At 42.8% G+C, this 27,947-nt stretch overlaps 1 protein-coding gene and 1 long non-coding RNA gene across 2 annotated transcripts in view; one reads left to right on the forward strand and one right to left on the reverse strand.

The window, feature by feature from the left end:
- Nucleotides 1-338: 338 nt before the first annotated feature.
- LOC143982070 (uncharacterized) lies at nt 339-5,180 on the reverse strand. The gene is made up of 2 exons (XR_013274402.1): nt 4,947-5,180; nt 339-830 (listed from the first exon to the last, which is right to left on the reverse strand). It is a non-coding gene; the product is annotated as an uncharacterized LOC143982070 (long non-coding RNA).
- PITPNM3 (PITPNM family member 3) overlaps nt 4,744-27,947 on the forward strand; it is a 904,027-nt gene continuing 880,823 nt past the window's right edge. The window contains exon 1 of the mRNA XM_077480456.1: nt 4,744-4,970. Coding sequence (XP_077336582.1) covers nt 4,949-4,970 — 22 coding nt within the window. The 5' untranslated portion in view covers nt 4,744-4,948. The remainder of the gene's footprint in view (nt 4,971-27,947) is intronic.

The raw sequence follows: 27,947 nt of genomic DNA on the forward strand, positions 1-27,947 counted from the left end.
GTCTCATCAGTGTGCGTCTGACATCACCAGGGGTCACTTGATGCATTGTGCTCAAAATTTGCAGTCCATGGCTAGCAGTTAGAAGGTTGATCTGCTAAAGATAACCACACACACTATACAATCTGATTGTACAATCTCCTTTGGATCTTCCATCAACTATGTAGCGCAATAGTCTGCCTTATTTCACAAAAATTGGAAGGTTTGTTCCTCCTATTACATAATTTTCGTAGCTCTAAAGAAGGTTTGGACAGAGATTGTATAGCGTATGCAGAGCTAATGATATGGGGGGCTCAAAACAGAGACGGTGTCAAAAACCATGAATCAGACTGAGACAGAAGTACTGTTAAATCACACTTGTTTAATAATAATAAAAAAGGTAAACAGAGTAAACGTAATCAAAACATAGCCAGAGTTCAGGAACCGGATTGGATAGTCAGACAAGCCAAAACGTCAGGGAGCCAGAGATGAGCATAGTGGAACAGCAAGCAGGATCTGGAGCCAGAAGGAATGTCAGCCAAGTAAGTCTTTAAGGGGAACACAGGAGAGTGTCTCTAGATATGTGACCAAGGCGAAGGCAGAAATCATCTGAGCTGGATGGCTTAAGTAGGTAGGACTGACAAGCAGGATATCATCAACAGGTGAGTCACTGTGGAGAGATAGGAGCTGGCAATTAGCTGACAGCTGAGCGACCAGCTTAGAGAAGGAAGGGTTGAGCCCAACCCTGACAGAGGGGAAGCAGAGGGCCGGGGCAATTACAGGAACGATGCACTGTGTGTCTCTTCCTGCAGCAGTCGGGTTCTCTTCCTCTGCATCCCACTGGCTTTCTCCTGCTGGAGAAAGAGAAATAACAGTTCCTGTAATTGCTGCACCGCTCCTCCTCCCTGTCCTGCCTACATCTGATCCCCCCCACCCCCACATCGCTACCACTTTTCCTCTCCTGCTGGGTACTGAGGGTACACAGGGAGATGTGTCAGCTGTCTGGATGGAGAGCAGGGGAAGGGGTCAGTAAATATGTGATTTACTGGCCCCTTCCTTTTATGAATGGACACGGTGAGCAATCCGTATTGATCGTTCCTGTGTCCATTACTTAGCATAGTAAACTGAGTAATCGTGGGAGGAGGATTAAGGGTAGGGGTGAGAAGAGAAGAACAGAGGATCGGGGGACCCCATAGATAGGACTATGACCAGTAACTAGCAGGTTATGGTAACAAGAGGGAGTGATCAAAATTGGGAGGAAGGTAGTGGGTGATCCATGGCCTCCAAAGTTTTTTTTTGTAAGCAGGAACTTTATCAAGTATGACGGCCTCGTTTTTAGCATGCATCATAGCTTGAGTAATTCAGTGTTGTATCTCTTTTGTACATAAGGAGAGAGATTTCTTAGCTTTTGCAATGGTTTGTTTAGCTGTCGTGGTGATAAAGAGAAGAAGTGAAGAGAAGAAGAATTAGCGATGGGTCAAATCTGAGGGTTTGTTGTTCAGGAGAGCCACTGTCGTATCAGGGGTCAGAGATGCGTCAAAGAGGGTTGATAGGACTCTAAAAACTTCGGACCAAAAGGTACGGACTAAGGGACAATCCCACCAGATGTGAACACGTGTGCCCAGTACATTGCATCCACGAAAGCATTGTGGGGAGATTGGGGGCGGAATTTAGAGTTCCTGGCAGGAACCAGATACTACCTGGTTAGCACCTTATAGTTAGTTTCCAAGGCAGTGATGTTGCGAGAAGCAGATTTAGTGGCCTTCCAGATTTGTACCCGATCAGCATGATCCAGTCTTTCCCATTTGCTAGTGTATGTCGGCCGAGATGTCGTAGAATGTGACAGAAGTAGGACATAGAGGTCTGAGATAATCCATGTCTATGGGGGTCAGATTTACAAGCTTGCTCAAAGGATGTGAAGCGTGGGGTAGTGGAGTCAGGAGGCGACCATGGGGAGAAAAAATGTTTGATTTGTAAGTATCTGAAGAGTTCAGTTGAGGGAAGACTGTGGGATTCGCAGAGTGTTGGAAAGGTGCATATATGGAGTCCGCGGCCCTGGAAGGAAGAGGGGAGAAGATGGATGTTTCCACCAGCGGGGACATCACAGGCTTTTTTTGCAGGTAAGTGCAACATAATGGGCTAGTATGCGATGCATACTAGCCCATTATGCTTTTACTTTGCAGGGGAATAAAGAGGAGGTAAAACCCATCGCCTTTGGGTTTTCCACCTTAATCCTTTAGGAGGCAAAACAGGCGTGCGCTGGCTGCATGGCGGGCTACACGATGCGTGTGGCCGGCGGGTGCGATAGCCACCGGCCACCAGCGATTGCGGGCACGAGAGCCAGAATGGGGATTTATGTATGTAAAGACACAAATCCCCATTCTGCCAAGAAAGGAGAGACAGATCGTGTGTAGGAACAGCGATATGTCTCCTCCTCTAGTAAGCCCCATCCCCATACAGTTAGAAACATGCAAGGGAAAACATTTAGCCCCTTGATCGCCCCCTAGCGTTAACCTCTTTTCTGCCAGTGAAATTTACACAGTAAATGGTGCAATTTTATAGCACTGATCATTGTATAAATGTCAATGGTTCCAAAAATGTGTCAAAAGTGTCCAATCTGTCCGCTGCAATCTCGCAAAAAAAAAAATTGCAGATCACCACCTTTACTACCATAATAATGCCATAAATCTATCCTCTATTTTGGAAATGCTCTAACTTTTGCGCAAACCAATCTATACGCTTATTGCAATTTTTTTTACCAAAAATATGTAGAAGAATACATATTGGCCTAAACTCATAAAGAAATTTGTTTTTTAAAAACATTTTTGGAGACATTTATTATAGCAAAAAGTATAAAATATTGCTTTTTTCCCAAATTGTCGGCCTTTTTTTGTTTATAGCTCAAAAAATAAAAACTGCAGTGGTGATCAAATACCACCAAAAGAAAGCTCTATTTGTAGGGGAAAAAAAGGATGTTAATTTTGTTTGGATACAACGTTGCACATTATTTTTTACTTTTTGCCATAATAAATATCCCCCAAAAATATATAAAGAAACATTTTTTTCCCTCAGTTTAGGCCAATATGTATTCTTCTACATATTTTTGTTAAAAAAAATTGCAATACGCGTTTATTGATTGGTTTTCGCATCTACAAAATAGGGGATAGTTTTATGGCATTTTTACTTTTTTTTTATTAGTAATGGCGACGATCTGCGTTTTTTATTGGGACTGCGACATTATGGCAGACACATCGGACACCTTTGACACTCTTTTGGGACCATTGTCATTTATACAGCGATCAGTGCTATAAAAATGCATTGATTACTATGTAAATGACACTAGAAGTGACGAGGTTAACCACTAGGGGCGATAAAGGGTTTAAGTGTGTTCTAGGGAGTTATTCTAACTGTGGGGGGATGGGCTTCAAGTCACATGACAGTGATCACTGCTCCCGATGACAGAGAGCAGTGATCTCTTGTAATGTCACAAGGCAGTACCTTGTTTACATAGGTACTTCCCCTTTCTGAGGCTCTGTGACACGATCACCAGGAGACCGGCGGACAGTCCTGCAGGCACGGTCATGCTGTACGTGTGCGACTGCTATCCCCGCCTCTTAAAGTGGATGTACAGGTACGCCCATTTGCCCACCACTGCCATTGTGCCAACGTATAATGGCACGCAGAGGCCGGCAAGTGATTAATGTCGCGTACACACTACCGGACTTTCGCAGGGTTCCGACAAACTTTCCGAACTAATGGACTTGGCCACACACGAACAGACTAAGTCCGTTCGAAAGTCCATTCGTTTTGAACGTGATGACATAAACAGGACTAAACAAGGAAATTCCATAGCCAGTAGCCAATAGCTGCCCTTGCGTCATATTAGGTCCATCGGACCAGCACACAGACGAACGGTTTTCCCGATTTTTAGTCCGTCGGAATTGAGTCCGTCGGATAGATTTGAAACATGTTCTATTTCTAGGTTCGTCTGATTTTATTTTATTTTTTTTGAAAAACGATCGGACTAGCCCACACACGATCGGATTGTCCGACCCATCGGACCTAGTCTGCTGGAAAGTCCGGTTGTGTGTATGCGGCATTAGGTTTGACCTCATATTATAGAGTTTTGGTAAATCTGAAGACAAAAATCTGCAGAAAATCTAATAGTGTGTATGGGGCTTAAGACTGGGATGCCATTAAATCTTATGCGCGTGTTAAGGCAGGCGTCCCAATACTTTTGGTAATATAGTGTGTGTGTATTTTCTCTAGAAGAAGATCCTGCATAAAATATGCAACAGTACTCTGGCTATGATGCATATTCTATATATGGCTTATGTGTTTATGGGTGCGTTGGCACGCATCAATGCTTTTTTTTATGCACGTATATGCAAATACACAAGTGAAATCTGCTGACCCGTGCGGCCCTGGTGCCAAATTTTTTTCTTTTTGTGCGCGACTAAACGCAGCACACATTCACATGCAGACGCAACTCTGTGTATAGGCTCTATGATTATTACAGTGCTGCAAAGCTATGAGCTGTACGCATCTAAACGCAGCGTTTTTTTCTGCCCGTGCGAATGAGCCCTATACAGCAGTCACCGCAAAAATATTAGAAAATCATTTGAACTCTGTCTATGTCCATGTCTAGTTTCCAGTAATAAAGGTTGCGAGGGATTTTTGCGGCTGCTCAGAGCCACTAGAGGCAGCCAAGCTAAATAAATGTCGGAGCTCGAATAAGGAAAAGGTGGGGGGGGGAGGATTAGAATAAAGCACATAGCCGCTTGCAATGCTATGAAATCTCAAGCAGAGATCAGCAGCAGGAAAGGCATAGTGAGCAGTGCTGCCTGGGATCCTGCAGACACTTGAGCCTGGACTAGGAGACACCTGGGACTAGGAGACACCTGGGACTAGGAGACACCTGGGACTAGGAGACACCTGGGACTAGGAGACACCTGGGACTGTGCACTCACCAATGGCTCGGGCTCCTCAGACAGGTAGGACAGAGCAGGGCAGGCTCAGGTTCTGTGCTGCTCCTATGACCAGGGATAGGGTTGCAGGAAATTAGATGTGACAGGGGTTCCTAACCGGCATGGCAGATCCACAAATTGCAGTTTAACCTCTGGGTAGCCTGTTCTGCTGAGTTCCGCTCTCTGTTTGCGGCATTTTGCCATTGCCGTCACCTGGCTGTCACTTCTGAGACTACAGCAGCTCCCAGGACTTCAGTGCTGGGGGGGGGAGGCAAAGTCAGGGGCAGGATGAAAGCAATTCAACTAATGTGTTGGAATGCACAGCATGAGCCTGTTGCTGGTGATTGGCAGGTGAGCCATGCACTCCTACCTGGCTAGCGCACTTTTCTGCCCTGCAGAGGGTCAGCGGGCAAAAGGGGGCACTGTGGGGAGTCACGGGAGAATGAAAAGATTGGCTTGTTACCTGTTGTATCCCTGCACCTTATTGTGTTTTGGTTATGATGTACTGTGTTTAGTGCTTTCCAGGTCAGGGTTTTATGTTTACATTAAATATTATCTTGTTATAATGACTTATTATGATTGTTAATGCATATTCAAACACATAAAATGGATAGTACCGGGCATGGGATGTGCTGGCTGCATTCGTTTTCTTTTTCTTCACACTAATTTTCCCTTATTTTAACCTGATACTGCAGTCATTAAAGCAGCGCTCCATCCAAAAGTGGAAGCTCTGCTTGTTTGCTTCCTCTCCCACCACATTTAGCACCTTTCGGGGGGGTTTGAGCAGATACCTATGAAAACCAAGCACCCGCTCCCACTTCCAGGTAAGATCACCGCAATCGTGCGGCGAGCTATGAAATTTCCGGCTCCCCCCCCCCCTGCTGGGAGACACACAGGTCCCAGTAGACAGCGGGTCCATTCAGAAAGCGCAGCGTGACTCGTGCATGCGCAGTAGGAACTTCATATTTTCCTTAGTGAAGATGCCAGCGCCTGCACCCGAAGCTGATGAATTTGTCGTGCTGACATCATGGGATACCTGGACAGGTAAGTGTCCTTATTGAAAGTCAGTAACTACAGTATTTGTAGCTGATGACTTTTAATTATTATTATTTTTTTGTACAGGCTGTACGCCTCTTTAACTCACTACTTGTCTATGTGTGGCAACTAAACAGAGCAGCGTTGTCACGCTAGGACAGGGAGCATGTTTTAACTACACTCTACCTCCCTCTCATCATAACAGGAGGAGTTGTTTTGTAGTCCACATAGCTAGCAGGGAACAATTGACAGCAGTCCAGAGAGCACAGGAAGATTTCCGCTCACGAGATTTCTAGCTGGATGAACAGCTAGTTTTTTGCACTTGTCATACAGATATAATAAAACACTTTGAATTTGAATTTCAATATTTAAAAAACCAAAAGGGAGCAAATAACAGAAGCTTTTACATACACTTTCTATGCAGACCTTGACATAGAAGGAAAGTTTCACTTATAAAGGTGGTCTTCTCCCTCTTGCTGAAATGCTGACAAGGACTTACCTGTAGGAGAAAAAGTTCTACTTATCCCCCAAATCATTCTTCCATTGAGATCCAGAGGAATAGCCGAGCCGCAGTAACGATAATCCTGCGCTGTGCTGTAACGTTTTCTTGAGAGGTTTGGAGTACTCAGCATTGTCTGGGATAATGACATCACCCCCTGCGCTACAGGAGCCATAGAAAAGACAGTATATTATCTCACTTTGTTCCCCTACCCCTGTTTTTTGTACATTTTATTTAGCAATTCAGAGTGCAAGGTCCAAACTGGAAATAAAGTTAAAAAAATAAAATAAATTGATCATAGTTTAATAGTGCGGGGCTGGCACAATGTATTGTATAAATGATAGATGATTCAAATCTTGGCCGGTTCAGCAGGGACCAGCCAAATTTTTGAACCATGTATGAGCAGGCTGAATGTACGATCGATCAATTTGGGTACAACCAGCCTGCCATATTTTACATGCGGTTTTTGTTACCGGCTGTTATAGAACACAATGGGTTTGCGGGAGGGATTCCCCTGTCAACACTGACTGTGCTGTTGGTAGGAATCTAGTGATTTTCTTTCCTGCAACACGTGATTGCAGGAAAGAAAATCGCACCATCTGTGGCTGGCTTAACTCTTGGTCCTCTCTCTGCATCTGTAAAATGTGGAGAATGGAGGTGAGTGCAAGCACAATGTAACCTCAACATGCAGTAGTAGGAGTAACATCATCAGTAGCTGCTCAATGGCCGAAAGAAGAAGACGCTGTTCTGGAAGAACTTGGACTTGTCCGCGCTAGCGCAGAGAAAACTAGGAGTTAACGTGGAAATGTGTTTACTTGCACAATATAGCATAAACTAAAGTGACACTAAACTCCTGGTTCAAAAACAATACATTTTACTCAAATATGTATTAACTCGTCTTCTATTGCTCTCAGCCCCCTTCAAATCCTTTTTTGATAAAAAAAAAAAAAAAAAACTTTTTTTTTTTATTGACAAGAAATACAATAAATTGCTTGTACAATATAGATTTGGAAAGCATAGATGCCAACCATCAACATTTGCATTGAATATAAAATATAGGACCAGGTAGAAAGCATCACATCAGATGTAAGGCATATTCATAAACACAAACACCATAACAATAAAGAAAATCATAGGGCAAAACAGCCCGCGTTTATCGTGGGACGTTTACTCAGGAGTCTCCTTTGTCTACTCCCGGATATGCAGCGGGGAAACTCCCAAACTCGGGCTATAACCATAATAACTCTAATGCCCTGTACACACGACTGGTTTTCCCGTTGGAATAAACTCCAAAGGTTTTTCCGACAGAATTCCACTGAAACTGTCTTGCTTACACACAATCACACCAAAGTCCGATCATCGAGAACGTGCTGAGGTACGACGGGACTAGAAAAAGGAAGTTCAATAGCCAGTAGCCAATAGTTTCCATCTCGTACTTGCTTCAGAGCATGCATCCTTTTTGGTCCGTCGGAAATGAATACAGTCGAACGGTTTTCCCGATAGGAATTGGTTCCGTCTGAAAAAATTTAGAACATGTTTTATTTCCAGGTCCGTCAGAATTTTCCAAGAAAAAAGTTTGATGAGGCATACACACAATCGGAATATACGATGAAAAGCTTCCGTCTGACTTTTTCTGTTGGAAATTCTGCTCATGTATACGTGGCATAAGTGGTCTTATAATTGTAATAACCTATCCATCACTAATTGTGGTGGGCCAAGACTTGGGTTACCAAGCCAACTTTGCCAAATAGGTTGAAATTTGTTTACTGCTTTTCCATGGCGTAGGAGAGAATTAACATGGGCGATCCACTGCGTCCTAGAAGGTACAGTGGGTGCCAACCAAAATGCCATATCATGTGTATAAAGTCTCCCCTAACCATCAAGCAACCCCTCCCTCCAAATCTTATTTTGCCTTCTATTGCCCCCTCCAAATAGTTTTTTGTTTTGTTTTTTGCAGCTGTGATACAACTTTCTGTTAGAAGGTGGCTATGTTTGTTCTCCATGGTTCCACTGTAAGTAGGAGCATAGTCACCATTTCTCATTCCCAATATGGACTATGGATGCACATGACTTACTAACATGCACAGCTTGTTCCAATAAAAAGGGAGCGATGGGGGAAAGGAGAATCTCAGAGGATGTTACAAGGAAGCAAAAGGCAGTAAGAAACGATTTCATGAAAAATCGACTATAGGGCCTTTATGTAGTGGGTGTATAGGGATTATTATTTGAAAAATGAGGATATGGTTTAGTGTCACTTTCATTATTACTCCTACTTTAATGATTTGCACGTGGAATTAAAAACTATGGAGTGAAAAAATTCAAGAAACTAAACTGTTGCTTGGGAGATGGGGCGGCTGGATCATTTGCAGACTTAACACTTAATTTTCCCTCCTCAAGCACTGATACCATGCTCCCCCTCGCCACCCTTCTCCATGGCACCTTCCACACCCGATGTCTTTATCTGGTGCCAACAAGGTAGGATACTACCACATGTATGCTGCCATGGATTGGTAAGGCAAATGCCTTACCAATACAGTGGAGATATGTGAATCGGCTCTGAGAGCCGGTCAAAATCTCCTATTATTACGAATTAGATGCAGGAAAACCCGCATCCAATTCACAATAGTGTAAACCCAGCCTTAGACTTTAGGAGGGCCGGACTGTAGCCAGTGGGAGTAGGAACGGTCCCAACGTCAGTGGGGGAAAAAATATCCCATTGTTTCAGTGAAAGTAATTTCTCCCCAATATTAGCGTAAGTGGTAGAAATTGTGCCCTGTCATTGATGTCACTGGGCCCCATCATTGGTGTCAGTGATAGGAATTGTGCCCCATTGTTGATGTCATTGGGGCCCCATTGTTGGTGTCATTGGACGGAATTGTGTCGCATCATTGGTGTCATTGGGAGAAAATGTACCCTCTTCATTCATGTCAGTGAGGGGAATTATTCCCCACGGTTGGTATCAGTAGAAATTGTGCCCTGTCGTTGATGTCATTGGGCCCCATTATTGGTGTCAGTGATAGGAATTGTGCCCCATTGTTGATATCATTGGGGCCCCATTGTTGGTGTCATTGGAAGGAATTGTCCTACATCATTGGTGTCATTGGAAGGAAATGTACCATCTTCATTTGTGTCAGTGAGGGGAATTATGACCCACTGTTGGTATCAGTGGATGAAATGGTGCCCCAAGGGCCAGATAAAAACAAGCAAAGGGCCGCAGTTTGGAGTCCCTTGCTCTATATTCTCGTTGAAGCTACACTATTGGTCTGTTGTCTGAGTCTATGGGGTATACTCTACATACAGTATTTAATATTAAAATAAAATGATACCAATTTAAATGACATGTCTGATATTGTTTGTCTCCGCCAGGTGCTTATCTGTGTCCTCATTTGCATAATTTTGTGCTAAGAAAAAAAAAGTAATCTTTGCTGGGATAACAAATTATTACAGCTTGAAGCTCAGGTTGGTTGATGAGCTCTCTGTTCTGATGATACTGCTCCTAAATTAAAGATCTGCTTGCAGGGAAATTTCACAGGAATCTACAGGGCCTGTGTCAGCATTACCAATAAAGTAAACCTGTCTTGCCATAATAATAAAAAAATAAATAAATAAAAAATGCCTACAGCCAAGGCAGCATCGAGCACATAATCTCAGACTACCGGTCATTGCTGCAGAGAGGTTATTGTTTTCAATCAGCATTCAAAATGAATGGCACAGCATGGCACCAGCACAAATGATGTGAACAAAAATCGCAGAAATCTGAGCAATGGGTGGCCCTGTCGGCACCCTACTGCCTGACGTTCTTCCATCTAAAAATGGAAGCAGCTGAGTGGATTTATCTCAGCTGAACACTGACTGCAGGCAATCAGCCCGCTTTGTTTGGCAGTGCCCACTGTATTCTGATACTAGCCATCAGCTCTGGCTGTCAGAATACAATGGCTTCAGCAGGAGATTCATCCATCTGTGTTGTCTAATGTGGATGGAGGAAAATATATGGTAAGATTACCAGACAGATAAAGTTTTTATAATGCGTTAACATGCATTGATCAGGTTGTGTATGTCAAGTTGATGTTTTTTGGGTGCATACAATTCTCCTTTTAATGGTGTTTATATTCTTCAGGATCCATGAACACTGGGCCTAAAAAAAAAACTCTCATATAGAGCGGTTTTGTACAGGCGTTTAGCGTTTTTTTTTTTCCCTGCCAGAAAACTCCGCTCAAAAACGCAAACCAGATGTGTTTTTTTTTTCTGCCTCTAAAAAAGCAATAGTAAACTCTTCTAGTAAAAAAAAGCTCCCCCCCACCCTGCAGGCTGATGCCACAATGTGCTATTATACATACTAGCACATTATGGCAGACATACCTTTTTAAAGGAAGTCCTCCAGCGGAGCGCCGTCACTGTTGTCAGGGTTTCCTTCTTCACCCGCTCTTCCTTCCAAGTCTGCATGTTCTAGACCAGCCATTGACAGCTCAGGTTCCTCTAGAGATTCCTTGGGGTTGCTTGAGCTGGATTGAGTGTTCTACCACTTAACCACCCTGCGACTTGTCAGGCGATTTGACAAATCGCCTGACAAGTCGCACCCTATTCTTGACAATGGAACTGTTCAAATTGGTGCGATGCCAACTTTGCAGTGTTGCACCGATTTGAAAAAGTTCCTGCACTAGTTTTGGTGAATTCAGGTGCAGCTGGCATAGACATCTGTGCATAAAGTCGCACAGATGTCAGCCAAGTCGCACTGAGGTGAAGCTTTAAAATTGTGCGATTTAAAAATTTTTTTAAGTGAAGTCACACAAGTTCAAAGTCTGATTCGGTATGAGCTGGGGCTTAATGGTGCTTGCATCTTTTCCGTTGCTTGGGGGAGCCAGCTGTTTAGCTGTATGAAGGGTGGCACGCTGACCACTGCTGTAAGAGGTTCAGTCTTCCCACTGTCCATCAAGGTAAGGGGCATTCTTTCTACTGACCACCAATAAATTGAACAGAGATTCCCCAAGACCTGGAAATTATTTCAAGGTTCCTTTGGGGTAAAAATCTTGAGACAGACTGGTTGGGCTGCAATGATGTCACTCCCACACATGCGCATGGGAGTCACAATCGCAGCACAATGCTCTGAACTGAGAGCTCACTCGGAGTGGTCTCATTGCAGAGCGCACAGCGCATGCGTTGGTGTCAATGACAAGAGAATGTAAAAAGTGATAAATTGTCTGAATAGTCTCAGTCAACACAAGCCCTACAGGTTGTTGAATACTTACACATAGGTTAATTATCATATATGACATGCCTGGAAAAGTAACATTCATTTATAGAGAGGGAGACTAGTTTGTACACATTCAGTGCACTTTTGTATGTTAAGACTATATTAATGTGGTTTCTTGAAAGTCATTTTTTATTTCTTCTACCAGCTTACTATTCATGATTGAAATTTTTATGTTTCCCATATGTAAGTATATTTGACAAATTCAATTATCACCTTTGCTTGTGAATGTTGAGATGCGACAATCGCACCGCAATGTTGTATATGGGATCAGACTGATTGCATTCTGGGAGAGGTCTGGCAGCAATACATGGAACCAAACACATTTCAGCTGTATAACAACCTGCCGCCTCATTATTTGTATCACTTGGAAAATGTGTCCTAAATGACCGCAAATATATCTATGCAGAGTCTTCAACAAACACTTTGAGGGCCGCATGACACACTACTTTTGTTGTGGTCCAGTGTGATTCAGCCTATTCAAAATAAATGGGCTCACTGTGAATCACACCGCACGTGAATCGCACAGGAGCGCGCAGCGCATTCCTATGCAATTTCTGATGTGAAACGGCACTAACTGGAATTGAGTAAAGGTAGAAGACACAGGCCACCAGAGAGGGGTGTATAATGGCTCTTTTATTGCATGGAAGTGTTATGGGCCCGTTCACACCACAAGAAGTGCAGTGATTTATTTATTTTTCCTGCATCAAAAAAACATGGAAAGTAGGTTCTATGGGTTCCAATGGCATAGGTCACACCAGCGCAATGCGTTCCAGTGCTTTTCAGATCCAGTAAAAAAAGTACAATGTGCTGCTTTTTCCCCGTACAGAACTGTAATAGAATGCGGTAAAAAGCATCAAAAATGCACCGGACCCCAGTACACTGAAAAACATACGGAAAGGCATCAAAAACATGCATGCAGAAACACATCTGGAACGGACCGGGAGGACGTTTTTGTGGTGTAAACGGGCGCTAAAAGGAAATATTTTTGCTGAACTTTGCTTCTAAAAATTCCAATTGCCTGGCTATTGTACTGACTTTCTTGATTTAAAGCTTATGTTGAGGCCATGTGTATGCGATGCATACTAGCACATTATGACATTGCTTTTCAGGTTAAAAAAACAAACAAAAAACAGCAGTTTTCTACAGCTTTAACCACTTCAGCTCTGGAAGGTTTACCCCCCTCCCTAACTTTAATTGACCGTTGAGCAGTCATAAAATTTATGTCCCTTTTTTTTCCCACAAATCGAGCTTTCTTTTGGGGTATTTGATCACCTTTGCAGTTTTTATTTTTTGCACTATAAACAAAAAAAAGACCAACAATAAAAAAAAAAAAGAAAATCTGCTATAAAACATATCCAATAAAAAAAAAAATTAAAAAAAAATCTAATTTCTTCATCAACCTAGGCCAGTGATGGCGAACCTTGGCACCCCAGATGTTTTGGAACTACATTTCCCATGATGCTCAACTACATTGCAGAGTGCATGAGCATCATGGGAAATGTAGTTCCAAAACATCTGGAGTGCCAAGGTTCGCCATCACTGACCTAGGCCAATATGTATTCTGCTACATGTTTTTGATAAAAAAAAAAAATCCCAATAAGCGTATATTGATTGTTTTTATCACAAAAGTTTTTTATAGCGTCTACAAACTATGGGATATTTTTATTTATTTTTACAAGTTACTTAGTAATAGCGGCGATCAGCGACTTATAGCAGGACTACGATATTGATCAGTGCTAAAAATATACATGGTCACTGTACTAATGACACTGGCTGGGAAGAGGTTAACATCTGGGACAATCAAAGGGTTAAATGTGTTCCCTTGGAGTGCTTACTAACTGTGGGGAAGGTAAAGATCCGCATTCCTGCTTAGCAGTCTGCCTTGTTTATGTAGGCAGACCACAGTTCTTCTGAACGACCTGCTGATTGGCTCCCGCTGTGTCCAATTACAGCAGGGCAGACGCGGCGGCGCGTACCCCAGACCCGGAAGAGTCAGATCATTTACTAGGTACATGATTTGGCACAGAGCCACTGCCCTTCTGCATTATCTGTGCGTGGGGTGGTCGATAAGAGGTTAAACAGAACAAGCTGTCCAGACAAAGTAATATGTAGAGATCCAACCAAGAAAACCCACAGGTTGCCAACATCCCAAATTAGACATATACATGGAGTACCCCCCAGGAAAATACTACGGGCAAATAATCAGCAAAATAATATTAGAATGTAGAAATGTATTAATAGTATAAAATATGTGGCGCATACATCACCATAATCAATTGCATAAAAAGACAATAACAAGATTGTATGTCATATATAATTGCAAATCCTTCAATGGTAAGGCCAACGCGTTTCTGGACCTATGTAGAGTCCCTTTTTCAGGGGCATTTCATGCAAAGTATTGCTCCTATAAAATATTCTATGAGACAAAATCATACATCAGAATCGGCATCAAGGTCACAAGCATTTAGAGGGTTAGGACAAAGCATTTACCCCAGACAATGTCAGATTTGACATATTTATGAAAAACTTTTATCCCAAAAGGAAAAATGTTTGCTATTACTGCTTGTAAACTGTTATCTGGCGTTCAGCTTCAATTTGTTAGTCAAGTCCATCTAAATCTGCTAGTCTAACCTTACCTTCTCCCCAGACGGACAAAGCTGCTGTCCAAAGGTGTCTCTGTTGTTACTTCATCCATAGTGAGGGCTCTCTAATACTGGAGGAGTCTAGATCACCAGGTGTGCAAAAAAAAGCTTAACCAAAAAAAGCTTAACCAAAGAAAACGAATGCAGCCACCACATCTAAAGATTGTTAGGCTGCAATATATTTCATCTTTTGTTTTTGGTTTTAACAGTTTCCCGACCGCCGCATGTATTTTTGACTTTGACAGAATGGCACGGCTGCACAGATGGGTGTACCTGTACTTGCCTTTGAATTTGCTGCCATGATTAGGATCGCGGGTCCCACAAACTCGATGTCCGTGGGGATACCCGCAATCGTCTCACAAGCATTTCCCCGTTCTGCCTAGTGACACTGTCACTGATCAGCTCTCCCTGTAATCGGGAGCCGTGATCAGTGATGTGTCACACACATCCCCTCCCCCCACCCCACAGTTAGAATCACTCCCTAGGACACACTTAACCCCTACAGCACCACGTAGTGTTAGCCCCATTCACTGCCAGTCACGTTTAAACAGTAATCAATGCATTTTTAAGCGCACTGATCGCTGTATAAATGTGAATGGTCCCAAAAATGTGTCAAAATTGTCCGATGTGTCCGCCATGTCGCAGTCATTATAAAAATAACTAATCGCCGCCATTACTGTAAAAAAAAAAAAAAAAAAGTAATAATAATAAAAATGCCATAAAACTATCCCCTATTTTGTAGATGCTATAACTTTTGCACAAACCAATCAATAAACGCTTATTGCGTTTTTTTTTACCAAAAATATGTAGAAGAATACGTATCGGCCTAAACTGAGGGAAAAAAGTTTTTTATATATTTTTGGGGGATATTTATTATAGCAAAAAGTAAAAAATAATGCGTTTTTTTTTTTCAAAATTGTTGGTATTTTTTTGTTTAAAAACCGCTGAGGCCATCAAATACCACCAAAAGAAAGCTCTATTTGTGTGGAAAAAAAGGACGCCAGTTTTGTTTGGGAGCCCCGTCACATGACCGCGCAATTGTCAGCTAAAGCGACGCAGTGCCGAAATGCAAAAAGTGCTCTGATCTTTGGCCAGCCAAATGGCCCGGGGCTGAAGTGGTTAATACTGTGAGTTGCTGACCTGGATCGAGGATATCTGTTTCACACCCACTGTGCTCAGTAATTACGTTGTAGAAGTCCACAGTAAAAATATAGGTTATACAGGTAACTGGGGCTGGAAGATTGGTTCCGGTCAGTGTAAGTGGCGTGACAGCGAGGGTAGCAGAGGTAATCAGAGATCCCCTGGCCTAAAACACTGGGTGGGGTGATTGGTACAGAAGCGATCGGGTCTCAGTGTTTTTTTTTCACCATTATTAAATGAATGTATCATTGTGCATTTTTTTTTAACTTTTATTAATTTGAAAGCAGTTGTAAACCGCTGGTGCTTAAAAATAAAATAAAATCCTGCAAGACCATATCATAAAGTGCTAGTATGGCATGCATCACATTCTTGCGCATTATGAAAAACGTACTTTCTCGAGCCACTGAGGCGGCTGCCATCTTCTCCCGTCTTCCTTTCGGGTTTGCGGCCTTTGGCTACACGAGTGGCTGGGGGCGCGATGACGTCACTGCCACGTATGTGTGGGAGCCGCCGCTTCCGGCAATGTAAGCCGGACCTGCAGAGCGCATGCGTCGATGATGTCATCAGCTGCATGCACTCTGAATATCTCCTAAACTGTGCAAGTTTAGGAGATATTCACAGTACCTACAGGCAAGCCTTTTTATAGGCTTACCTGTAGGCACAAGTGGTAGTACAGAGTTTACTACTACTTTAGATCTTCACCCTGCCTCTATTCCTGAGTAGGTGAGAGTGCAGGGGAAGGGTCTGTTATGGGGGGGGGGGTCAATTGTTGCTGAGAGGGAGGTCTATTGCTGCTGGAGGGTCTGTTAATGCTGGCTGCTGGGAGATCTATTGTTGGGGTGGATCTATTGTTGCTAGGAAAATATTTTGTTTTTGGGGGGGTCTGTAGTTGCTGGGGGAATCTATTGTTAAAGAGGGCTCTATGTTTCTTTATCATTATCTTTAACAAATCACTTAGCACCACAACAAGATACTTGATTCTGTATTCTCTAAAAGAGGCAGTACCAGGAGGAGGCTTGGCGTGGAACCAATGAACAGTGCTCGGAAGTGGGTAGGGGGTGGAGACGAGGGATGACTTAGAAGGGGAAAGTACCTGCAAAAGAAAGTTTTGGATGGGTGTGTGTGGTTTTTTTGAGGACAACCCAGTGAACAAGGTCTATTGTTTCTGGGGGGTCAGTTGTTGCGGGGGGGGGGGGGGGTTTACTGTTTCTGGGGGGTAAATAGTTGCTGAGAAGCATCTACCGTTGAAGGAGAGGTCTTTTGTTGCTGGCTGCTGGAGGGACTATTGATGCTGGCTGCGGGAGATCTATTGTTGCTGGAGGGGTCTATTATTGTTGTGGGTCTATAGTTGCTGGGGGTGTATTTTTTTTATTTTTATTTTTTTATTTTTTTTGCCTAGGTTTTATATATTGTCTGGCTTACAGATTTGCTTTTTCTTACTAGCGGTACTCCTTTTTTTTTTTTTTTTTTTCTTTGTAAAAATTTATTCTGCTTTTTAAACAGATAACTGATATTAAGTGCCCAAATCCTCAACCAATTCACTTTTTATTGTTCGGTATTCCTTGCCTCGTATGCCGTATACTAACCCATCTGAATCCAGAGGAGGCTGTAATGTATTGACATAGCAGTACTCTATCCTGACAACAAGCGTGGGGATAATGAGGTTTTTCGGCGTGGACACGGTCTACTTCCAATTTCTGCTCTTCTATCTACCTGTCACTCATCCTGACCATGTCTCCCTGTCACTCATTGTGACTCTGAATGTCTGTCTTGTCAGACGAAGTTCACTCTTCACACACTGCACACCACACCGCATGAACCGATGGCTTGCTGCTCTCACCTCTTGCAAAATATAATAATTCTATTATTTTCAGATATCTTTCGTCTTGAAAGTTAGCACAACTAAAATGAGAAATGTAGTATTAGATTGTTATGTGTGTGAAGGCTGTTCGTGCTCTGTGTGGTAATCTGCACATTATTGTATTGTATGGTAACGCACTCTACACTCAATACACCACCTATATTGAATGGAACCCCCTCTACACCTATGCTGCAACACATCACATCACACTACAATGCAAGGTGTACATGGCAGTACACTGCAAAAAAATAAAAAATGCAGCCTGCACGAAATGTTTGTGTGTTAAGGTGTAACTAAAGGCAACACTTAAAAACAAATTGATAGAGTAAGGGAGAGTTATAACCCTTGGCAGTTTTCTTTCTTTGCCATCTGTGTCTTGTGTCTTGAAGGGGAGATTTCTCTTCACTTCCCGTCCCATAGTCGCAACAGGAAGTGAGAGGAAATTCCTTTAATCTGAGGGAATTCCAGGGTGGTGTTCTATCAGATTACTGCTACCCATCAGATTGTGTAACGGAAGTGACGTTCCGACAAAAAAAAATAAATACTTACTGTGCATGCGCTGTGCATTCCAACATGCGTTCCACATACTTCTCCACCACCAGAGCCCATCGGATTGTTCAAAAGCGGCAGCAGACATCTTACTACACTCAGGTACGTATTGAATTTAAGAGTAATTTTAGCAATAAAGTGAGAGTATATAAATAAATATAGTATATTGAGTTTGGATTTTTAATTTAGAAAGTGAAAAGGTTAAGCGCTGAGCAGCGCGGGGTGTACCAATATGGCCTCCGCCACCTTCCTACTGCTGGTGTCCAGTTTGTTACAAAATGTAACATCCAAACAGCATCACAGATGTCAACATACTATATTATATTTATATACGCTCACTTTATTGCTAAAATTACTCTGAAATGCAAGACGTAGTTGGGTGTAGTAAGATGTCCCATTGTTAAACAATCCAGTGGGCTCTGGTGGTGAAGTGTGTGGAATGCATAGCACATGCACAGTAAGTATTTTTTTGGTTGGAAAGTCACTTCCGTTACACAACCTGATGGGTAGCGGTAATCTGATAGAACATCACCCTGGAATTCCCTCAGGTTAAAGGGATTTCCTCTCACTTCCTGTTGCAGCTATGGGATGGGAAGGGAAGAGAAATCTCCCATTCGAGACACGAGACACAGTTGGCAAAAAAATAAATAAAAAATTCAAGACAAAGCTGGGTTAGCAGGATTATCAGGATAGCAGGATTTGCATTAAGTGCTGGGATCAGTAGTCCACCAAGCGTCAGCACATTTATTCTTATCATCTAAAATGGTTGCTACCACAAAGGGGGCTGCAAACCCCTGCCTACAATGAGCTATCAGGAAAATGTTTGGACTTATTCAGAGTGAGCCATGTGCTAATGGTGACAAGAATCTAGATTTGGGCAGTAAAGTGAAGCAAGTGATCTCAAGTAGTGTGCAGAGGAAGAGACTGTCAGATTTGGATGCAAACTACATTAATTTCCATTGCTATTCATTATCTGGGCATCCCATATCCCTTTTCCCCATCCAAATTTAATCCCCTAATAAAAACAACAAAAACATGCAAGAGTCTGTTCATTGTCTGGGAAAGTGTGGATGTCTGACCAGCAGGGTGATATTTGTGGATGTTGAAACACACAGCAGCCCCACAGGGGGTTTTGTTCCGTTCCGTTTCATATTAACCGTTAATTCGTAACTCAATTTAGATTCATACGAAATATGAATTTTCGTTAGGTTCATTAACTTTTCGGAACAATTACGAATGTTCAATATGATAAATTTAAAAAGCAAAAAATACCTTTCTCAAAATGGCATTCATTGACTCATTATGCAGGGCTCCCACCATCCCTGTGCTGCGCTGACTTGCTCCTGGGGCTGTACCCCTGCTGTGCTCATTATGTGGGGCTCCCACCATCCCTGTCCTGTGCTCATTATGTGGGGCTCCCACCATCCCTGTCCTGTGCTCATTATGTGGGGCTCCCACCATCCCTGTGCTGTGCTCATTATGTGGGGCTCCCTCCATCCCTGTGCTGTGCTCATTATGAGGGGCTCCCACCACCCCTGTGCTGTGCTCATTATGTGGGGCTCCCACCACCCCTGTGCTGTGCTCATTATGTGGGGCTCCCACCATCCCTGTGCTGTGCTCATTATGAGGGGCTCCCACCACCCCTGTGCTGTGCTCATTATGAGGGGCTCCCACCATCCCTGTGCTGTGCTCATTATGAGGGGCTCCCACCACCCCTGTGCTGTGCTCATTATGAGGGGCTCCCACCATCCCTGTGCTGTGCTCATTATGAGGGGCTCCCACCACCCCTGTGCTGTGCTCATTATGAGGGGCTCCCACCATCCCTGTGCTGTGCTCATTATGTGGGGCTCCCACCACCCCTGTGCTGTGCTGACTTCCTGGGTTTTTAACTTCATCATAACGAATAATCGTAATTATTATGACAATAATAAAACAATATTAATGAACATTCTTATTTTGTCCGATTCTGAATCTCCCATCGACTACCAGTACCAGTCTCCCACTCCCATATTAAAAAAGGTAATTTTCCCAATCCTTACTCAGCAGCAGAAGAAAACCTCTGATTGGTCAACAAAACACCAGTCACATTTCCGTTGTAACGGAATTTGGATCCGAAATTCATCAACAAAATTTTGTATACAATTCGGAAGCATAGAAATTAGAATTTTCGATTCGTATGAAACAAACCGCACATGGATAGTAATGACATGAAACACATTAAGCATCCTGGTTGCCAGAGACCATGTGACCTTTGCCTAGGCATTACATGAAGGAGTTTGGAACAAGCCCTTTGTATTCTTGGCAAGAAAGATGTAGTGTTATATCAAAAATAATATTGTGATTTGGTAATGGCGACATCTGGCCAATTCAAGTGAAGTGTGAATTTGACATTTTCTGTTGTCTGGTGTCATTTTATATCTCTTGTGTTTTGAAAACCTTTTCAGAAAGGCATCAAGCCCCAGGACTTGCAGATGTGTGTAAGCACCATCTAAAATGCTCTTAAAATTCCATCTTTATCTCTCGTACAAAGAAAACCAGCTTTCTTGTAAAGTGGATTTGTGTACGATTCTGCCCAATTGCCGAAATAACACCCCTATTCTTCCTCTGCCATTTTAGAAATGCTCGCAATCCATCAGCGGGTGAGCTTGTCATTACACAAAGTCCCATTAGACATGGCCCCAGATTCTGGAAAAATGTGCAGGTTTTATGGAAAAATAAAAAGGACATCTGTCACATGTGAAGCAATATCTCCATGTTTTACAACATACTGGATCGATGTAGACATCTCATTAAAGAGGTAGTATAGTGAATGTTCAGACACATAGTGAAACAATGCAGAAATAAGTTTTACTTCTTAAAGCAGTGATTCTCAACCAGGGTTCCATGGATCCCTAGGGTTCCTCCAGAGGTTGCTAGGGGTATGTTCAGCATTGGGCAATTTCTGCCTCTCTTTGATAAGTTCCCACCGACACCATTGAGCTTTTTAGCTATCTCTAAAGGGGTAATTGTTCCCAATGACCACAAGTGTAAGGACCATTCTCCCCATTGACCATCACACAAATGTATCATGAGTTGTAGATTTCTAATTTTTAGCAGGGGTTCCCCAAGACTGGAGAACTATTTCAAAGGTTCCTCTTTGTTGAAAATGTTGAGAAAGGCTGTCTTAAAGGGATGGTATAGTATATCTTCAGAACCCCTGTAAGTTATTGCTCCAGTTTAGAGATGAATTAAGACAAAAATGGACCCTAGGCAAGTTAGGAACTTTTGCCAACCACCACTTTAATTGACATTAAACAGAGCTTCACGCCCACCCTGCTCACTACCCCTAGTCCCCTCTTACCTTTTTGGTGTATAATCGCATGCCCAATGATCCATCTGTGTTCAGTGGGGATTCTCCTCCCCAGTGATGTGCATTGGGTCCCCTGATCCATCTTCACCTATGATGTCATTAAGAGGCTGGTGCTGTCTCTGCCAGGTTCCTGCAGTGCCCCCCCCCCCCCCATGACATGCATGCACAATAGCTTACCCCATGGTCTCCTAGGAGGCATGATGTGGGTATCCCAGGAGGTTGCAGGCAGGAGATTTATGCCTAGGTGAGACCCTAGGAAGAGTGGGGATATTCCAAAAGAGAACGGTAATTAAAAAAAAAAATGTAAAAAGCAATTTGTAATTTTGAGAGAAGAGGGGGTTAGGGATGAGGTGGAAGAAAGTGGCTGAGGAGGTTGAAGAATTGCAATAGGCATAGGAAAGCAGCCCTATATGCATTCTGTTCTGGTATGGCCCAACCCATCAAACAACAATTACCTAAAAGTGTATTTTCTCCTGTGTATTGACAGGTGGGTACACAGCTTTGACCAATTTCTCTATCCATTTGGTTTACTGCAGGAGAAACATAAGTTGTAGGTGGGCCCTCTTGACATGCATCTGGTCCCTGGCTCCTGCTTAGGTTGCTTTGTGAATGTTGCGTCTCTGTTCCAGTCTTTTTAGCTTTAAGCAGTTTTTGATGCTTAGCAAGGAAGTTTTTGTGGGATCAATATACATTTCAGAAGAATATCATCCCCATCAGGATGTAGATTCATGTAAAAAAGTGGGACTTTAGATACACTATATTACCAAAAGAATTGGAAAGCCTGCCTTTAAATGTACGTGAAATTTAATGGCATCCCAGCCTTCGTTTGTAGGGTTCAATATTGAGTTGGCCAACCCTTTCACAGCTACAACAGCTTTAACTCTTCTGGGAAGGCTGTCCACAAGGTTTAGGAGTGTGTCTATGGGAATGTTTGACCAATGAGGTCAGGCATTGATGTGGACAAGAAGGCCTGGCTTGCATTATCCACTCTAATCCATCCCAGGTTTTCCCAGGTTTTCTGTCTGGTTGAGGCGAGTCAAGTTCCTCCACTCCAGAATCGTTAATCCATGTCTTTTATGGATCTTGCTTTGTGCACTGGTCCAAATCATTTGGTTATGGTATGAGGTTGTTTTTCAGGGGTTGGGCTTAGCCCCTTATTTCCAGCGAAAGAAGCTCTTAAAGCGGACCTCCACCCTGAAGTGGAAGTTCTGCTCATCTGATCCCTCCCCCCCCTCCAGTGCCACAATCGGCACCTTTCAGGGGTGAGGGGGGGTGCAGATACCTGGATAATCCAGGTATCTGCACCCACTTCCGGGACAAGATCGCTGCAGACCGCCGCAGATGCCCCACCCCCCCTGTTGTGTTCTGGGAAACACACAGTTCCCAGGACACAGCGGGGACCAGTAGAGATGCGCAGCGCGACTCGCGCATGCGCAGTAGGGAACCGGGCAGTGAAGCCGCAATGCTTCACTTCTCGATTCCCTAACAGAGGATGGCAGCGGGGGCAGCAGAGAGACTACGATTGCTCGTCATCTGCCGCCGACATCGCTGGACCCTGGGACAGGTAAGTGTCAATTTATTAAAAGTCAGCAGCTGCAATATTTGTAGCTGCTGGCTTTTAATATTTTTTTTAAAAGGTGCAGCTCCTCTTTAAGGCATCAGCATACCAAGACATTTTGGACAATTTCATGCCCTCAACTTTTTGGGAACAGTTTGGGGATGGCCCCATTCTGTTCCAACATGACTGTGCACCAGTGCACAAAAAAAGGTCCATAAAGACATGGATGAGTTTTTGGGGAAGGAACTTGACTGGCCTGCACAGAGTCCTGACCTTAACCCGATAGAACACCTTTGGGATGTAGACTGCGAGCCAGGCCTTCTTGTCCACATCAGTACCTGATTTCACAAATGCGCTTCTGAAAGAATGGTCAAATATTCCCATAGAAACACTCCTAAGCCTTGTGGACAGCCTTCCCAGAAGAGTTGAATCTGTGGTAGCTGCAAAGGGTGTGCCAATTCAGTATTGAACCCTATGGACTAAGACTGGGATGCCATTAACGTTCACGTGCGTGTAAAGGCAGGCGTCCCAATACTTTTTGGTAATATAGTGCATGCTCCCCAGGGAGTGTCCAACACATATGCTTTGATATCATTTAAAAGAATTACATTTTTATTGTATAAAATATATAAAATATCTCAAACATATAAAAGAAGTATATGGAGCAAGATCTTCTTTATGATTGTAGCAAAGAGACATGTATAGTTAAAAAAAACACAGAAAGAGGGATATAGTGACTGTGACAGTAGTACCTTAAAGTGGTTGTAAACCCTTACAAACCACTTTGACCTACAGGTAAGCCTAGATTAAGGCTTACCTGTAGGTCCAAGCAATATCTCCTAAACCTATATGGTTTAGGAGATATTTGCCCGAAAACGGGCACCGCTGTCTACGGCGTATGCGCCGTAGACAGCGGCGCGCAGGCGCACTGAACGCGGCAGTTCCAAAAATGGAGCTGCCGCATTTGTCGACTCCTGTGCGCATGCGCGGGAGTGACGTCATCGCGGCTTCGCCAAATGACAGCGGCGGAGCTGCGAGACGCCACAAGCAAGATGGATGCGGCGGACTACAGGGGACAGCGCGACTTTGCTGGCTCCTGTGACAGGTAAGTGACACATAATGGGCTACTAATGCGATGCACAGTAGCCCATTATGCTTTACCTTTGCAGGGAAAAAAAGAGGAAGTAAACTCATCAGGGTTTACTTCCTCTTTAACTGTAACATAGCCTTCTGCTTCTTTACATATGATGCCTATTGTACTAACCTGAACCTCGTTAGCCTGTATGTCTAAAATATATATATATATATATATATATAATATATTCTTATTTTACATACTGTTAATACTGCAATTTACTTATAATATTTCAATCAGGCTATTATACCCTCGCTTTACCACACACGGTGGTTGCTTGTCTTCTATCATTCACCACAGATTTTGTCCTTAAAGGTGATTGGCTATTTGAGTCAAACACTCTTTTTTTCTACCATTGGACCTTGCTGGTTAAGATTACAAGAATTTATATTGACGTCAGTTCACTCATTCCGCCGGTGTAGATAAGTATCTACCGTTTGTCTATCGCCTCCCTCTGGTGGTGACACTTATTAGCAATACGTGGTTTTGACTACACGCCTGCCCTTAGCCTATGATAGGCAAGCTCCTGAAGAAGCGCACCCATGCGCGCAACATGTAGAGCGATTTTCTGAGCAACCTCTGAACACAACTCAACCTCTCCACGTATCCAAACAACCATTGCATCTATATCACTGGATTTCAAACGTGTGTGCGTGTGTATATATATATATATATATATATATATTGTGGTAGTACGGAATCTCCAATCCTGGGACCGGGTTTTGGGAACAGCCAGCAGTCTGGCTGGATGATTGCACAGGTGGGTCTTGGGCTTAAAACAAAGCCAACACCATGGTTCTGGGCTCCACCGTCCCGAGGAGTCCAGGCGTGTAAGGGAGAAGAAGTGTGCATGTCTGCACAGGTCGGTCTGTCAGAGCAGACAGAGGGTCCAAGCTTGTGGGCTGAAAAAAAAGAAGCTAGTAAAGAGTGCTGAGGTACTGGGTGTACAGGAACCCTGTTACAGAGCCGAGAGGGCTGCAGCATTAGTCTGAGCAGCAGTGCTGCTAAAGAGAGCCAGGTGGCTTGGTATTTTTGGTTTCTACGTACATTATTGCTGTGGAAAGCTGTAACCCCTGTGTGGGCAACTATTTTGTTATCAGACTTTTCTTTCTTTAATAAAAGTGGGCCTACAAGCCCTTAAAACGGCATATCTGGCGTGGACTCAGCTCACTGGTAAGCTCTACCTTTTAAGCTAAAATAACCCCCAAATATTACATTCAATATAAATATATATATATATATATATATATAAAGCGATGGGTGAGATGCACAAATGGTCAGTCAAACAAGTGTGCCAGCATTCAAGTCCTTCCCAAAGACTTGATATAAAAAAATCAAAAAGGGATTGCTGCACAAACCAGTGTAAATTTATTGATGAAAATTTACATTACATCAGGTATAATTATACCTGATGTAATGTACATTTTCATCAATAAATTTACACTTGTTTGTGCAGCAATCCCTTTTTGATTGAGATATATATATATATATATATATATATATATATATATACACATTAGAGGTGGTATGAGAGTCCTTGAGGTCACTCAATTATATGTTTTTTTAATGTGTTTTTATACAATGGTTTTAACTTTATCCTTTTAAAAACTTTACATTTTTTACCTAATAAAGTCCATGTTTCTACTGTAATCCCTTTTTGATATATATATATATATACACATTAGAGGTGGTATAAGAAAAACTTAACCTAATATACATGTGTGCCTATAAAGTCCATGTTTCTACTGTAATTCTTTCAAATTTTTTTAATATTGTCAAAAATTTCCCCTCAAAAGGGAGGGACTTTAAAGGCATGAACTGTGAAACATACAATTTTATAAGAAAGTATAGAGTATTTTTATTAAACAATGTATCAAAAAACAATAAATATTGTACTCATGCAATCATATACTTCAAAAGCAATTTGTATAGATGCTTTTTAATACGTAATGTTTTCAAGAAATCGCAGCAACATACGCAAATATAAATGGGAAAATAGATCATATGCATTCGATGTAGCCTACGCGTTACGGAATCTTTATTTACTCCTTCTTCAGGGATAATTCGATATGCACTTTATTATAAATGTAGCAATCTAGAATATAGAAAAGAGATACATATTTTCAAACAACAACATAAACAAAAACTAAAAAACAGCATTCTATAGCCATTTGATGGCAAAAGGTGGTTTAAAGCGGAGGTCCACCCTAAAGTGGACCTTCTGCTCATTGGAACCCTCCCCCCCCCCCTCCGGCGCCACAAATGGCACCTTTCAGGGGGGAGGGGGGTGCAGATACCTGTACAGTACAGGTATCTGCACCCACTTCTGGCGTAGATTTTGCAGAAGGTACGCCCCTTTCCGCAGAATCTACGCCCCTTTCCGAAGGTCCCCTGCTGCCTGCTGGGAAACACACGGATCCCAGAGACAGCGGGGACCATCCTTATTGCGCAGCACGACTCGCGCGTGCGCAGTAGGGAACCGGGAAATGAAGCCGAAAGGCTCCACTTCCTGATTCCCATACCCAAGATGGCGGCGGCAGCATCCGAGAGACGATCGAGAGATCGGCTTCGGGTGCCGACATCGCGGGCGCACTGGGCAGGTAAGTGTCATTATTTTAAAAGTCAGCAGCTGCAGTATTTGTAGCTGCTGGCTTTTAAAAAAAAAAAAAACACGGCGGACTCCCAACGGACTCCCGCTTTAAGTAAACACAGGGAACATATTGAATCTTTAAATATTCAATAAAGAGATAGAATAAAAAAAGAGCATGGAGCCCCTAAAAACAAAACAAAAAAAAACACAAAGCTTAACCTTCAGTATTTAAACCAGTCTGCGCGTTTCACGGTAATATCTGCTTCTTTCGGACTATGCAAATTGGTAACAAATAAAGATTTATCTTACACATAACACACCGAAGATCCAAAACACCCATCCAATGGTTGGCTAAATGGTTGGCCTTCCACCTCCCCCTGGTCTGTAAGAGGGTGGGGTGGCACACAAAGCCAGGGAAAGGGTGTACATACATTGCCTCTGATTTTCAAAATCCAAGACTCATGAAAAAGAAAATCAAATCCCCAGAGGAATCTGCAGGGTGACGTATACAAATTTGAGCCCAGGGTTAGGTTCCAAAAAGGGGGGGGGGGGGGGGTAAAAAGTGTACAGCACAGAACCCCCTACTATAACCATTGGGCTTGGCGTACATAGATGGACAATCAAATCAAATTCGGTTTAGACTCATCAAGCCCTTGGGCATTAATTCATTTCATTGGCCAGAATAATCATATATTCTGGCCATTAAAATTATATACTGCTCAAGCGCTAAATGCAACTAGCGTTTACACGTGTTTACCGGCGTCAAGTGTTTTTATGCCAAAATGCCTCTAATGCCTCTGTTCTTGGAAGCGTTGGCAGTGTGTGTGTTTTTTTTTTTTTTTTTTTTTTTTTAAGTTTGTTTTTTTCTGCCTCTAAGTTCCTCTAAATTCCTATGTGTGCATGGACACATAGGCTAACATGCAAGGACTTTTAGAAGCAGGGGAAGAAAAACCCACCAGACACCCCTAGAAGCCGTGTTAACCACTTCGCGCCCAGGCCAATTCTGACATTTCTCTCCTACATGTAAAATTCCTAATTTTTTTGCTAGAAAATTACATGGAACCCCCAAACATTATATATGTTTTTTAGCAAAGACCCTAGAGAATACAATGGCGGTCATTGCAACTTTTTATCTCGCATGGTATTTGCGCAGCAATTTTTCGAACACGTTTTTTCAGAAAAAAAACTGTTTCATGCTTAAAAAAAAAAAAAAAAACAGTAAAGTTAGCCCAATTTTTTTGCATAATGTGAAAGAGGAGGATACGCCGAGTAAATAGATACCCAACATGTCACGCTTCAAAATTGCACGCGCTCGTGGAATGGCGCCAAACTTTGGTATTTAAAAATCCCCATTTTACTGATTACATATTTTGGGTTACAGAGGAGATCTAGAGC

This window comes from Lithobates pipiens, unplaced genomic scaffold (assembly GCF_037356315.1).
Source record: "Lithobates pipiens isolate NorthernLeopardFrog02 unplaced genomic scaffold, aLitPip1_a1.2 Scaffold_16, whole genome shotgun sequence".
Classification (NCBI taxonomy): domain Eukaryota; kingdom Metazoa; phylum Chordata; class Amphibia; order Anura; family Ranidae; genus Lithobates; species Lithobates pipiens.